This window comes from Rousettus aegyptiacus, unplaced genomic scaffold (assembly GCF_014176215.1).
Source record: "Rousettus aegyptiacus isolate mRouAeg1 unplaced genomic scaffold, mRouAeg1.p scaffold_m13_p_12, whole genome shotgun sequence".
NCBI classification, from domain to species: domain Eukaryota; kingdom Metazoa; phylum Chordata; class Mammalia; order Chiroptera; family Pteropodidae; genus Rousettus; species Rousettus aegyptiacus.
Genome location: NW_023416287.1, coordinates 50,959,468 through 50,974,357, shown reverse-complemented (window position 1 = coordinate 50,974,357; position 14,890 = coordinate 50,959,468). Strand labels below are relative to the sequence as shown.

At 38.6% G+C, this 14,890-nt stretch overlaps 1 protein-coding gene across 4 annotated transcripts in view; it reads right to left on the bottom strand.

Moving 5' to 3' along the window:
* Window positions 1–14,890, bottom strand: part of L3MBTL4 (L3MBTL histone methyl-lysine binding protein 4) — a 382,886-nt gene that overhangs the window by 232,290 nt on the left and 135,706 nt on the right. For all 4 annotated transcript variants that reach the window (XM_016120941.2, XM_016120940.2, XM_016120939.2 and 1 more), the window contains one exon: window positions 12,510–12,601. In XM_016120941.2, the coding sequence (XP_015976427.1) occupies window positions 12,510–12,601 (92 nt within the window). The remainder of the gene's footprint in view (window positions 1–12,509; window positions 12,602–14,890) is intronic.

Sequence of the window (14,890 nt, the reverse complement as noted above, 5' to 3'; positions counted from 1 at the left end):
AGATTAGCTCTGAATTCCAAACTGCTGCCAAGCTTATACTAAGAGGCATTCTACAAACTGAGAACATAGAATTCATGACACAAGAACATATTTTAGTAAGTTGGTGAATATAACTCCTACTGTTGTTTTTAAATCTATTCTATTACAATCTCAGATTCAAAAATTCTGATTTCCCCAGAACCTAATGACCTGTTGATAGTAAGAAGTTTAGCTGATAGATAATAGATAGTTTAGATAGACTACATATCCCTCTATATGTGTATATAATGCCCTCTCTCTATAGATAGATAGATAGATAGATAGATAGATAGATAGATAGATAGATGATAGAGATGATAGAGATAGATAGATAGATAGATAGATAGATAGATAGATAGATAGATGGTAGATAGATGATAGATAGATATAGATAGGTAGATATAGAGATATATAGATAGATATATAGATATATCTATAGAGATGGCATACATATATATATGTGTATATATAGCGTTATAGATCTCTCTATAGATAGATAGATAGATAGATAGATAGACAGACAGACAGACAGACAGATAGAACCTGACCATTGACTGAATTGTAGTCTCAGAAACAAAAACAGCACATACCAGAGTAGGTGAAATACTTACCAACAAAGACCATTATGAACAAAGAGAAAGAACCCACACAGTATAAAATAACTGCATAGATGGAACTTTTAAAAATAACTTCAAAAGTTGTTTGATAATTCATTAGCCATCACTGATTTCACAGATCCTCTGAGTCTAGCATCTAAAACAATAAACTCACATATTTTTTTCCCTTAAGGACTAAACTCCCCCAGGGGAAAAAAAGACAAGAATAAATTTCATTTAACTAAAGAAGAACTGTGGAAACTGAATTCCACTATTTTCTTTTAATTTCTCTTCTCCTGAACAGCTCTGCACATGATATTCAGCTTCCAGCTGGAACTACAGATAAACAGCCTTTACAGGGATTTCAAGCTTCTCTGGAGAAGAAAAGGCAGCCCTGATCTAGCTGTACTGCTCCACTACTTCAGATCTACTAAAGCATTTCATAGTTCTCCTGGTACTTTGAGTCACACCATTTTAAGATGTGGGGAAAGTGTCTGAGCCATAAGATCAGAACATATCTTCAGTTTTGCGCCAGGCCTCAGAGCTTTAGAGAATACGAGAAATGAACATGAAGGGGAATTCACTGTTCTTCAGAGTCCCGGCAATTAATCAGTTTAAATAACTTAACACTGTAAGGTCACATTCTAGTTTTAAAACTTCCTTCTCTGCCCTCAATATGACGAGATTTAAACCCCAGGCAGGCAAACATTCAAATATAATACACACATATTTTTTCAAAAAAGATTTTTTTTTCTGGGAAAAGTGTTAAACACCAATGAAGTTATCTTAAAACTGGAGGCAACAAAATATATACAGAAGACAAAAACAAATAAACAAGCAAACACTTTAGTCAAATTAAAAGAACATACAGGAGAAAAAAATGGCATAGATGATATAGAAGTTTTGTTCATCCCTCTTGCTCCCAAATTAAAGTTGTGACAGAAACACAGAGCAACAGCAAGGAAAGTCTCCTGGGATCTAGATGAACAGAAGCACTACAACTAGAGAGAGAAATAATTAATCGACCGTCAATGGTAGAAGGTGGGAGGGGGCGAGGACACAGGCTGCAAGGCTGCCCTGTCCTGAGCAGCTGAGTGGGACAGAGACTGTAGTAGCAGCAGCCAGCAGCCACAGACGCCTCTTAAAGGGGCCATGCTCGCGAGCGGATTTTCATGGTGACAGACCTGCTCGCCCTGAGCACCAGTGCAGAGTTGGCTGCTGAGGAGGGGCGGGGAACCAGGGACTTACAGGGGAACACTGAGTTGTCAGAATGAGGCCCAGAGGCAAGACTCTCTCCCAGACAGAAATACTAGTGGTGTCCACTATTCCTCTGTTGAGCCCTCCCCCTACCAGTGTGCCCGCACAGGAGCCATCATAGCTGAGATGTCATCAAACTGGATAACAGAGGTCGCTCCACCCAGAGGATTCCCTGAAACTCTGCCTCCCCCAACTCCAGGCTTCACCCAAGCCACATCCAGGTGTGCCCTCAGTGAGTCAAGTGCTCTTAGCTGAGCGCCAAGACACAATGGAGGCAGCTGGCCTCCGTTTCTGGTGTGGCCTTTTGAGGTAACTGTAAGCACAGCATCTGTGGATTGCTTGCTGAATCTTAAAAGGTAGCCCTGGAGGGGCAGGGGCTTGGGCTATTTGGCCTGCAGCTGAACCCCTTTCAGGGCTGAGCCACTGGACACCTACTTCACACAGCTGCACTAATTAGACCAGGAGACTTAGGTACTTTGCTTAGTACATAGTAACAGACACAGAAAAGCAGCCAAAATGAGAAGACAAAGAAACAGAAACTAAAGGAGAGAACAGAACAGAGATCCAGAAATAATGGAGTCAAGCAATCTAACAGATGCAGAGTTCAAAACACTGGTTATAAAAATGTTTAAGGAACTTAGGGGAAGTGTAGATGATTTCAGCGAGAACTTTAATAAACAGATAAAAAACATAAAAATGAAAATGGAAATTATAAAAGGGAACCAGTCAGAAACGAAGAACACATTATCTGAGATGAAGAGTATATTAGATGAAATAACCAGAGTGGATAAAGAAAAGGATCAAACCTCTGATATAGACAATGGGGAAGCCAAGGATACTCAATCAGAATGGCAAGAAAAAGGAAGCCAAGACAATAATAATAATTTTACTATTAAATGTAAAAATATTCATGTCATAGAGGCACCTGAAGGAAAACAAGATGTCAAAGAGCTCACGATGGAAAACTTCCCTCACCTGGTGAAGAAAATAAACATACAACCCCAAGAAGCTCAGGAAGTCCCCAAAAAGATGAACCCAAAGAGGCCAGCACCAAGATGCATCATAATTAAAATGTCAAAGGTAAAATACAAAGAGGAAATCTTAAAGCAGTAAGAAAAAAGCAGTTAGTTACCTACAAGGGAACACCCATAAGACTGGCAGCTGATTTCTCAAAAGAAACTTGCCAGCACAGAAGGGTTTGGCATAAAATATTCGATGTGATGAAAACCCACGATCTATAACAAAAAATACTTAATCCAGCAAAGCTATCATTTAGAACTGAAAGACAGATTAAGAGCTTCCCAGACAAAAGTAAGCTAAAGGAATTTATCAACACCAAGCCAGTATTACAGGAAATGTTGGGGGGGGCTTCTTTAAGAAGAAAAAACATGTATCAAAAACAGGAATAAAGAATAGTAATAACTACATTCCTATCAACAGGAATGGGTATCTCAAATGGGAAAGAATTAAGTGCTCCAATCAAAAGATAGATTAAAAGATACACACAGACTAGAAGGAAGGGAATAGAAAAAGATATTGCCTTGATGGACCTAGAGGGTATTGCGCTGAATGAAACAGGCAGACAGAGAAAGACAAATATCACATGATTCCACGTACATGTGAAATCTAAAGAGCAAAATAAACAACAAAAACATAAATATATTCATAGATACATGGAATATTTTGAGGGCTATCAGATTAAGAGGGGGTTGGTGAAATGGCAAAAAAAAAAAGGCAAAAGGATTAAGAGGTACAAATGGATAGTTGCAGAACTGACATGGAGATGTAGAGTGTAGCATGGGGAAGATGGTTAATAATATTGTAATAAATATGTAAAGGGGAAGAGGAGTACTAGATTTAGTGGGGTGATCACTTTGAGAGTTATGTGGATCTCTGATCACTCTTCTGTACAACTGAAACTGGTATATTATTGTATGCCAACTATAATTGAATAAAAATTCACTAAACTTTACAATGTAAATATGAGCAACTAATTTTCTATTATGTTTCAATTAAACCAGAAAAGGAGGGGGGGGGGGAAACAATACATATAAAAAAGCATACAGACTGAGACTATATTTGATTCTAAGCTTATCAGAATAATATAATGAGATAATGTATCTCATTATAAGATGACATATTTCATTACAGTTTTACAACCACTAAAAAAGCCATGCACGGTAATCATGTGGCTCAAGATTAATATTTGAATTATTTTTTAAAGATCTATATTAAAAATAATATAGTACCCTCAGTGATTATCAAAAAATTTGGAGGCATGTTAAAAGCACAAATAAATTGACATCTGACTGAATTGTTTTGGTTGGAAAGGTGCTAGGTGTCTCACATAGTTTTACAGGGGATTATAAAAAATATGAATTTTCACAGCAGCATCTTCCTGCACCTGCAGACTGAAATACAAATCTACACTTTAAACAACAACAACACACACACACACACACACACACACACACACACACACACACACACGTTCTCCAAATTCTATTCAATGTACTGCTATATTTAGAAAAATCATATTTTAAAAATATAATTCAGGTCTGGATGAAGAAGTTACATTTAGAGAGAAAGTTATTCCTTTTGTTTGGAATTCGAGGAAGGGGGATTTAGAGGGAACATGAATGTGTTCAAGTAAATGCTATCTCAGGTCTAGCTTAAACCAGAAAGGTGTCTTTGTTCGGCTTGCCACCAAATACTACCCTATCATCCTACAGATGGCTGGAGTTTCCTTATTTGGAAACAGAATATTTCTTTCCAAAATTGCAGTAGATTATGATCGATTTTAATGGGGAAAAAGAGAGTATGATACAAGAACATGAATAAGGTATGTCTAAGACTAAGATGTCACTGAAGGAAGCAGGGGAGGAAAAGCTGGAATACCAAAGCTTACATAACAATTTTGCCTTATTTTAGGAAAGGGAATCAAATGAGGAAATGTTTGTTTTCATCATGAAATCAGCAAGTCATCAACTGTACAAGCACAAAGAACAACATTATAATGAGAGAGAGAAAGATCTGGAACACCAATATATGCCAACATTAAGATATGAGATGAAGCTCAAATAAATGATGGGTGTTTTCCAGACTGGTCACTCATCCTGAAGTACAGAAGAACATGAAACCAAAATCCAAATACCCTCAATTGGTAGGGCATGCTCCATGGAGGGCAGGCAGGAGCAGTATTGTGGTCATACTGCGGTAAGTCCTGACAAGAATGAGTAGGAAGAATGAATGAATGCTACCAAGAATGACACAGAGAATAGGGAGAGCAAAAGTCTGAGATCTGAGAAAAGAGTAATTTTAAGAAGTAATTGCATTTAATAAACTATGTCAGACAATGTAGTAGGCTGACACTCATATCTTTCATATGTGATTCTTCAGCAGTCTCTGAGAAGTGAGTGATATTACCTGCCATTTTTGGTTAAATAAACTAAGGGTCAGAGAAGGGCATCATAGAGCCCTTCTATAAAGTGAGGGAAAAGTGGCTGGAAGGACTCGGTGAGGCAGCATGTGTGAAAGCACCAAGCAAACGACAGGTGTTCAAAAGTGCACTTCTGCCAGAGAACCACAGAGCAAGGACAAATGTCAGTCTCCAAGATTATAATTCTACCAAGAGAGAAAATATACCTACAGGTAATTATACAGAAAGGCATAAAAATTAGCAAACATGTTAGTACAAAAATGATAAAAAGAACTTCACTTACAAAGATCATTATCACAAAAGTGTGCAAGAAGAGCTAAAGGTGGGACCAGCTTGGATAGAGAGACCTCATTTAAGAAACCTTTGCTACAATTTATGTGAAAAAAAATAAATAAAAAAAAAACAGGGCTTATTCCTAAATTAGGCAGTAGTGATAAGGACAGAGAGTAGGAACTGAAGAATTAAGAGGCAAAACTTGAGCAGACTCTACATTATCAAGCCACAGAGCAAAGAGCGAGGAAGGACTCAAGAGGGCTGTTCCTAGGGACAAGGAGCCCAGGAGGTGACATGTGGAAGGAGGCTGAGAAGATGAGTCCAGTTTGAATTTATTGAGTGTTAAGAAATATGTGACATACAGGTGAGAAGACCAAGAGGAAGATCCAGGAGGTTATAAACTCCATTGAATCTAGGTGGAATGGAAGTTAAAGACGTAGATGAGATGGCCAGGGAGCCATGGGGCTGGGGGCAGGCAAGGAGTGGCTAGGAATAAGCGAAATCAGAATCTGACAGTAGATAGTGTTCTGGAGTGGAGAGAGTATAAGATGGGGCTTAACAGGTGTCTGGCTGTCAAATCGTGAAGGTCACTTTTGTGAGCACAGTTTGAAGCAATGGCAGGAGTAAGGCTAGGTTGTAGGAGTTGGAGAAGGTTAGAAAAATCAGGAAAAGAGAAAATGAAGTCTAAAATTTCAAGAAGCTGAACTGGCCTAAGGAGATGAGTTAAAGAGGAAAATCCAGAATAAAGGGACAGTATTTTTTCTTAAAGATGGAACAGACTTAAGGGAAAGGCTCTAAAGGGAAAGGCTCAGAAGAGAAGCAAAGTTAACTTACGAGCAAGACATGAGATAACTGGTTGACTGAAGTCTCTAGAAAAATATAAATGGGAGGGATCCAGAGCACAGGCAAAGGGATGAGCAACAGGAGGACACTTCTTCCAGTATAAAAGGGGAGGAGGTGAGAATAAGTGTGGCGAGAGGTTTGCAGGAAGAAATAGAAGGGGGTAACTCCATATCCATCAGAGGAGTGACTACTTCCTGCTGGGAGTGAGGAAAGATGGCTGAGAGATCTACCCTCTTAGGAAATAGGGAATGTGCAACCTGACAACCCAGAAGGATGACCAGGCATTGCCCAACTCAATGGAGACTGTGGGTTTGCAGGACCATCAATTTGCAAGGCTTCATGGTTCTTCTCTAGAAGTGCTTAGCAGACTCAGTACAGAAGTTCAAAGGCAAACATTATTCACCCAAAGCCAAGATTTTGGCAGATATTGTGTGTGTGTGTGTGTGTGTGTGTGTGTGTGTGTGTGTGTGTGTTTGTGTAAAGGGTGACTAGGGGACAAGAAAGTTGAAGATCTTGGCAAGAGAATGGCTGAAATGATGGAATCAGGTTTCCAGACTGAATTGGAGCAAATGTGAAGATTGTAGAAAGAAAAAGGAAGAATTCAACAAATAAACTTTAGTTTAAAGAAAGACTAGTATAGTGGAATGACAGTGGACAAGGTCAGATGGTAAGATTTAAGGTTCGACACTGTAGAAGAGATTCAATTCTGACTTATGCAAGTGTGGCCACAGAGCAGAGGGACTGAACTGAAAGGGAAGGAGATTCAGGTCCCTGGGTGGTGGTGCTCAAGGCACTATGGAGTCAGGTGAACCATAACCTGGGCGAAGGAATGTCCAAGGATGAGAACATGACTGCAGGTGGAAGTGGGATGGCAGGGAAGAGGGCAGGTGCAAGAAGGATAGTGGTGTGAGTGGACACATACACACACACGAATGAAGTAACAAGAGTGGAAACGTTAATAATGAGGTGGCCCAGACCTAAAAAGGGGGAAGGCTGGGTGTGGCAGTGAAAGGGTGATAAAGAGTGGGTGGGGAGCTATGAGAAAACTGGGCCTACTGACCTTGAAGGATGGACAAGTGAGTCTTGTAGACGGGACAGTGTGCTTTTGGGACGTGGAAGCCACAGAGGGAGGCAGGTGTCCATTCTGGCTGGAGGGAAGAGCAAACAATGTTCCGAGTTGTTAAGGATAGTGTGTCACTTGTTTACACAGGCAAAGTGATGGGTTGCAGAGGTCACAGAAGAATAACGGAAGGAAGACAATGCATGAGCAGTCACTCACACCAGGGGCAGTAACAGATCAGAATCGCCAATGGAAAGGGGATGGTACTGTGGTCGGCACAATAGTGTTCGAAACCTGTGAATGTGGTACTTTACATGGCAAAAGGGATCTTGCAGATGTGATTGAGTGAAGAATCTCGAGAAGAGAGATTATCCTGAAATACCTAGGTCAGCCCAATGTCAACAACAAGGGTCCTTATAAGAGGATAGCAGAAGGATCATTGTGATGGAAACAGGTTGGAACGCCTCTAGAAGCTAGAAAAAGCAAAGAAACAGATTCTCCCCTAGAGCCTGCAGAAGGAACATAGCCCTGATGACCCATTTTAGACTTCTGACTTTCTGAACTTAACAATAATAAATTTGTGTGCTTTAAGCCACTAAGTTTGTGGTAATTTGTTACAGGAGCAAAAGGAAATTATTACACCATAGCTATACAGAATTCAAATTAAAAATATATTACTAAACTACAAAAGGTTAAAAAGTCCAAGAGAGTTTTAACTTTACTCATGATGACTTTTATTTTGTTCTGAAATACAAAATTTTTAAGTGTCCCTGCTTTGCAGGGGCCAAAGCATGTGGTTAGCATATCCACACTGCAATCCAATACTGGCTGGCAAGAGAGGAACATCTGTCTGGGGATAAAAAGAGAGCTTTCTGGGCTGGTAAGTAAGGACAACAGGGATGTGCATCTTGAGCAACTTGCTTTCACCAGTACAGACAGTTTAGGCTGTGCTCCCTTGGTCAGACACCTGACAATGCTACAGATGTGATCTGCCTCCAGAGGTCTGGGGCTGGTACAGGTGGAGATCTGGGCAAGTAGCATTAGGAGCTCATAGGCAAGTAGCATTAGGAGCAGGCATGTGGTCTTTGTGGAACTCCTATGCTATCTCCTGATCCTCACTCCTACCATAAGAGTTGGAGAGATGGCAGCTACCTGGTAAGTCCACGCTGATGGGTCAGAGTGGACAAGCTGTGACAGGTGCATGAAAAGAGGAGGATCTCAGAGGGGACATGAACCCATGAGGTTCAGAGAGCAAGAAGAGACAAAGAAGTTTTCAAACGTGGGTTAAAATTCTGAAATGTCAAGTGGAGGCAACAATCAGAAGGAGCCAGTGTGTGGACCATCGTGACAGGCATGGAAGAAGCTTCGTGCTAATGCGCATCTGCGGGAAGGGGGTGGGGGGTGGGGCTAGACTGGGGCCTCTGATTCTGGCTGACATATTTGGACTTGATGTCATGGGCAACAGGGTGAAAAGGATGCCTTAGGAAATTATATGAGAGGTTAGATGGCGGGCAGGAAGGGATAAGAGAGAAAATATTTCAACATCAGCCTCAAAACAAAAGAAAAAATATTTTAAAGTTTAAATCAAATTAAGATAGGCACATTTCACTGGTAATGAAGAAGAAATGTGTTAAAATTTTCTGTCAACAGAAGGTGTTTATAGCCTTGTATATTCATTATCCCATATGGTAAAATATATTATAAAATATAAAACATTTTACTTTCTCTTGTACAAAAAGAAACTTAAAATGGACCTATATATATGTAAAAACTGGTGTGCAAACAAAATAAGGGTACTCTCCTTAAAAATATGTACACACATTTTCTTGATAGAATACATATCTGATTCGCATTATCAAAATGATAGTATGCATGTGTGTGTCTGTATGTCATTGGTATATCTTCTACAGTTTAAATATTAAGATGGAAATTATAAATTAAAAGTAAAGCAATACTTTAGTGTCTTTTGATAGTTTTCCATTTAGGATATACAAACTATTTTAAGTGTTATTTTCAGCATTTTGGTATCAAAAACTGAAGAGTTCCTTCTCATCTGCCTGACTCAAATACCATTATTGTAATATTTACACCATGAAAATGGACATTAATAGTCAAGAACACAATGTCAAAACAAAACTGAGCTCAGTCTGATGCTCCTTTTTGGAAGGCTGGCAGGAACCATCTGTCTTTTGGTCCTATTGAAAACTATTTTTAATTATAAACCGTGCTTACTCCATCTTAGAATGTAAATGCCGAGTTAGAGTAACACTGTCTTAAACCCAAGCATCTTCTTAGGTCATCAGGACAAACCAGACATAATAATTGGTAAGCTTCATTCTTCTCATTCAGGGTCAAATGAGGTCTCCTCTCAGCATGGAACATCTAGTAAACTCATTACCTGTACATTCCACTGACTGTTAAAATTCTACCTCACACTGTTCCTGTGCTTTATGAGCACATCTCATATCCCAACTATATGGCAAGATTTTAAGAAACCATGTCACAATCTCCTTAGGGTTTCACTATGGTGCTTCACACACACAGAACCTTAAAAAATGTGACTAGCTTGACTGTTAAATTATGAGTAAAGAGAAAGGCACTCTAACATGTCAGATGCATCTGCTTTCTTGTATATTAACACTCACTGTCACTTTCAGAGTTGACAAACATTAGAGTTCAAAAGCCTAGGAAAGTCATAGTTTAATTCGTATCATAAGCCAAAGAGTCAACAAAGACTGCATTCCCCGCTCACTGCTCATCTCCACTCAACAGGCAGTTTCTCCAAAGAGAACCCACTCCTGTCTTTACATGTCCTGAGACTGTCCTCTCAGTGCTCTCTAATACTCCTTTTGCATGATTTCTATACAGTTGAGGGAGCAGAGTTATATGACCCATAGCTAATTACTACACAGCATCAGATACTGCCAAAAGGATTTATTTCAGGAACAGAAATCCCACATTTTCCCCCTTTATGATTTTCCAGTTAACACCAGATCATAAGAGAAAATCTAGAGGAGAAATTCTTTCTTCTGCAGGTGTTCTTACACTAGTTGATGAACCTTAACGGAGCTTAAAGAAGAAACTGAGAAATAATGTTAACATATTGACTGGCTGAGATGAGAGGGAAAATACAGGAGCTAGACAGAATCTAACACTTTGCTGTCATCAGCCAAAACTTGCCTTATTCTGGAAATCAGAACAAATTTCACCCCTAACACACACAATATTAGCTTCAATTCTGAGTGAAGGTAAGAGAACTTCTGTGTCCTAAGATCCTGATATGAGGACAAAGCACAGGTCTAATTCCTAAGACACTGCTTAATTCATGATCAATTTTGTTACATCTAAGTTCTAACTTCAATCACTAACTATTGCTACATGGCTTCTGGCTGCCTTAAGACCTTGGACAGTGAGTGATCCCATCTAAGCCTAGCCTGTTCCTCTGGTTGAACCTTACATACTGGACCCTGGCTGGACTATATCTGCCCTCAGGATTCATGGCACGTGCCAGGCTTTGGCCAACTCCTGACCTGGCCTACTATATCCTCCTGATCTGCAGTGACCACCACAGCAACAGCATAGGATGGGCACAGGGAGAGAGGGAAAGGGTGGCCCACGAGTTATACTGGACTGCCCCGGTCACTGTAAATCCCCTTTAAAGACCTTCTGTACTCAGAGGAGGGTTAACGGAAATTATTCAACATCAAATAACCACATGAGCTTACTCAACAGAGTAGGCACTGTGAGGAAACATGAAAGAAAAGGAAGAAGAGATCCCTTCTCTACATAACTTACATGGTTTTGGTGGAACAAACTCCCTAAGTCTCATCAATTGGCAGCACTGTGGGGTAGGAAGGACCTGACTCCTAAGCAGGCTTTGCACAGTCCTTAAAACCTTCTTCCATAGCGGACCTCTGCCCTGCACGCAGAAGCCCTGAGGAGGTCCCCACCTACAGATTTCCAAGCCCTACCCTCCCACTCCATCCCGCTCCACAGTCAAGCTTCCAATGTACTAGGTCTTGGGAATATCCACACATCTGTGTTTTCCAAAGCGTCACAAAAGTATCTGATGTGAAGACTGGGTTGAGAACAAAAAGGAAGATATTTAGAATTTCTTAAATGTGAGGTGCCAGCACTTGGTTTCTCTCTTCCCTTGTTCGTGCCTCTTCTCCCCTATTCAAGTGCCATGTCCAGGATTACAATTATTAGCCCTTTCACATATTAAAAAGCACTAGATGTAATTCAATAGATGGCATGAAAAGTAAAGCAAATAAAAAATTTTAGCTTCTTGCTGCTGGTTAAACTGCAATATAATGATGCAAATCTGACAATTTTTTACACACATTGCTCCTAAAATACTGAAAACACAGGCTAAGAAGAATAAGGCAACAGAAGGTTTGGTACCTTGGGTAAAGATGATCCTCTGAGGCTGTAAGTCCCCAGGAACAGCAGTCACATGATCAAGCAAGTTCACATAGGCTGCTCTGTGTATCTTTACAAGTAGGATAGAATTTAGAGGTCTCGCTGTCTCCTCTAACATGTTGCCTGACCCACCACATCCATGCAACACATCAAAACAGATCCCTCTAGCTTGATCCTTGGATGGACAAAGGCAAGCAATATCAGCTAATAAAAAGAAATGCTAACATTTATTGAGTGTTTATTTTGTGTATGTTGCAGCCTATGTCTTTTACATGTACCACTGATTTACTCCTCAAACAACCCAAGGAAGTAGATATGGTACTTTCCCTACTTTACTGATGAAGAAACTGGGGTGCAGAGAGACTGAATGACTTGCTGAAGGTCATAGAGCTGGTAGGTGGTAGCGCTGGGTTTCAAACCCAGGAGTCCAGGTTGGGCACACACACTCTGAAGCAATAAGGCTTTAGTTAGCTTTGTTATGTCATTTCCCAGCAACTACAAATCGAATAAGCTTGTATACTATCTAGACAAACAATTTTATTTTCATTAATTCTCTTAAGTATTGATTCCTTGCAAAAATATAAGACCTTCAGTGGTTCACCTTGGAAAACAGTTCAACGGGTGCTGCTATAGCCTTCTGTTCTTCCAGGTACTGTTTCCAAGACCACGTGTTCTGTGTAGCCACTGAAGACACTGGAAAGACAAACACAATGACACTTCTTGAAACAATTAGTGATAGAAAAACAATACAATTTAATTGAAGATAAACCCAAGAAGCAGGCAACTAATAAGAGCCTCTCTCTCATGTTCTGTGAGCATTCAGTAAAAGCATCCAACCACTCCACAGTCAGCTTTTCCTGTTTCAGAACAGACTATGAGTACATCCCACTCCCAGGGAGATTTCTGGCGAACATCTACTTCTCTCATGGAATAGTGAACAGGTACAGGTTCTCTAGAAGATGATCTGGTTAATTTTAAGGTAAATGACTTGAAGAATTTTTTATAATCTCCTCTCACTTTCATACCTCTTTTTGGTATTAATGTCCGTTAGTAAAACCTGTAAGAAGGCAATGTGGAAATATATGTCAAAAGCCTTAAAAATTACACATATGGTTTGAACGAGCAATTCTCCTCCTCGGAATCCGTCTTAATACCAATACGGTGGATGTGCCAAAGGGATACAAACACGAGTTTTTATCCTAGAATCCCTCATAACAATGAAACATTGGAAACAAACTAAAAATCCACTAGCAGCAAGTTAACTATACTCATTATACACACATGTCATTTTAATAAGTGGCCATAAAATGACATTGTAGCAGATTGTTAATGGCGGAGAAAGATTAAGTTAATATTATACAACTAAGTGGAAATAAAGCAGTTTAGAGAACAAAATGATCCTTTTGGGTAAAATTTAATGGAAATAAAAAACAAAAATTATATATATATCAAAATCTTAAATGAAGTCGTCTTTAGGTGCAGGATTATAACAAAATTTCTTTTCAGTGTTCTCTGTACCTTGTTTATCTGCTTTCCGAATGTTCTAGATGAACAACTAACCTTTGTAATTCAATGAAATATCATTTTTTAAATAATAAAAGTCTGGTAAAAAAAAAAGGTTAATAATTGTTTTAAGTTTACATTCTATGTCCCAGTAATTCCTCTTATAGGATTACATGCTAAGGAAGTACCCATGATAAAAGTAAAACTGTATATCACAATAATATTAGAGCAAAAATGCAAAATAAAATATGGGAGAAAGATTGCGTAAATTATGGTACATATGTACATATATCATTATGAAGTTATCAAAATCTATATTTTTTAAATAAAAAAATTATTTTCTGGAGTAAATAAAAATCAAAGTAAGGACACGAAACAGTATTTATGATATGATCCTAAATTTAAAATACAAATTATTAGTTATATTAAAACATTCACTTATTCGACGTATTTATAAAGCACCTTCTTTATGCAAGGCACTAAGCATATATTATGTGTCCACACATAAAAACACACACTCATCGAAAAGCAATTGGAAAGAAATAGCAAAATATTAACAGTGGCTATACATAGGTGGTGGGATTAATGTAAATATTCTTTCCTTGTTACTTTCTACAGTTTAAAATGCTCTACAAGTATTACTTAACTCCCTTCTATACACATGCATTCACCCACTCACACAAACACAGACACACATACACATCTCCTTAGAAAAGACTGGTCAAAATCTTTAACATTTATCTTGTTGCAAAACGTTCTAGAAGAAGGTACATATGGTAAAAGGTCAGAACCACATTAGCATTGGTAGTGACAGGTAGTAAGATACATCTCTAAATCAAGCATTTGAAACCTCCCAAGACAATAAAGCATCCTGATCGAATAACAAACATAAAAATCCATCAAGTTGTGCAGGAATAATCCATTTAATCATTTAAAAATATTTTCTGAGCTCCTCTTAATGTGTCAAGAAGTGTGCTGTCCGCTGGAATAAAAACACTACCCAGTCCCTAGTCTAGTCGACAAAAAAATAAATAATGTACATTATTTTTCCTTTTTTATTCATATACATCATTGACAAAAAATATTTTATGCTTAGATAATAAACAAAATATTAATTTATAGTTTTAAAATAGAAACACATACGGCATGCAAATTAACATTTACTAAGCAACAAACTTACTAAAGTATTAGAATTTTTAAAGAATTTTAATCATTAAATAAGGCCAACAGAATTTTCATAATGGCTTTTTTCGCTGTGTTTGAAAACAGTGAGACATCATAATATGATTTCCATGAAGGAGCTTACAGTCTCTTGGCCCATTATAGTACTTAAAGATTTGCCGTTCCTACCACAATGTGAGATATTTTATTTTTCTAAACAGAGAAAGCAATTTGACAAACCCTGAAGATGAGCTGGTAAGATTATTCAACATCCCTATTTTCACATAAACATTTTACTACATTACAATTATATGCTTT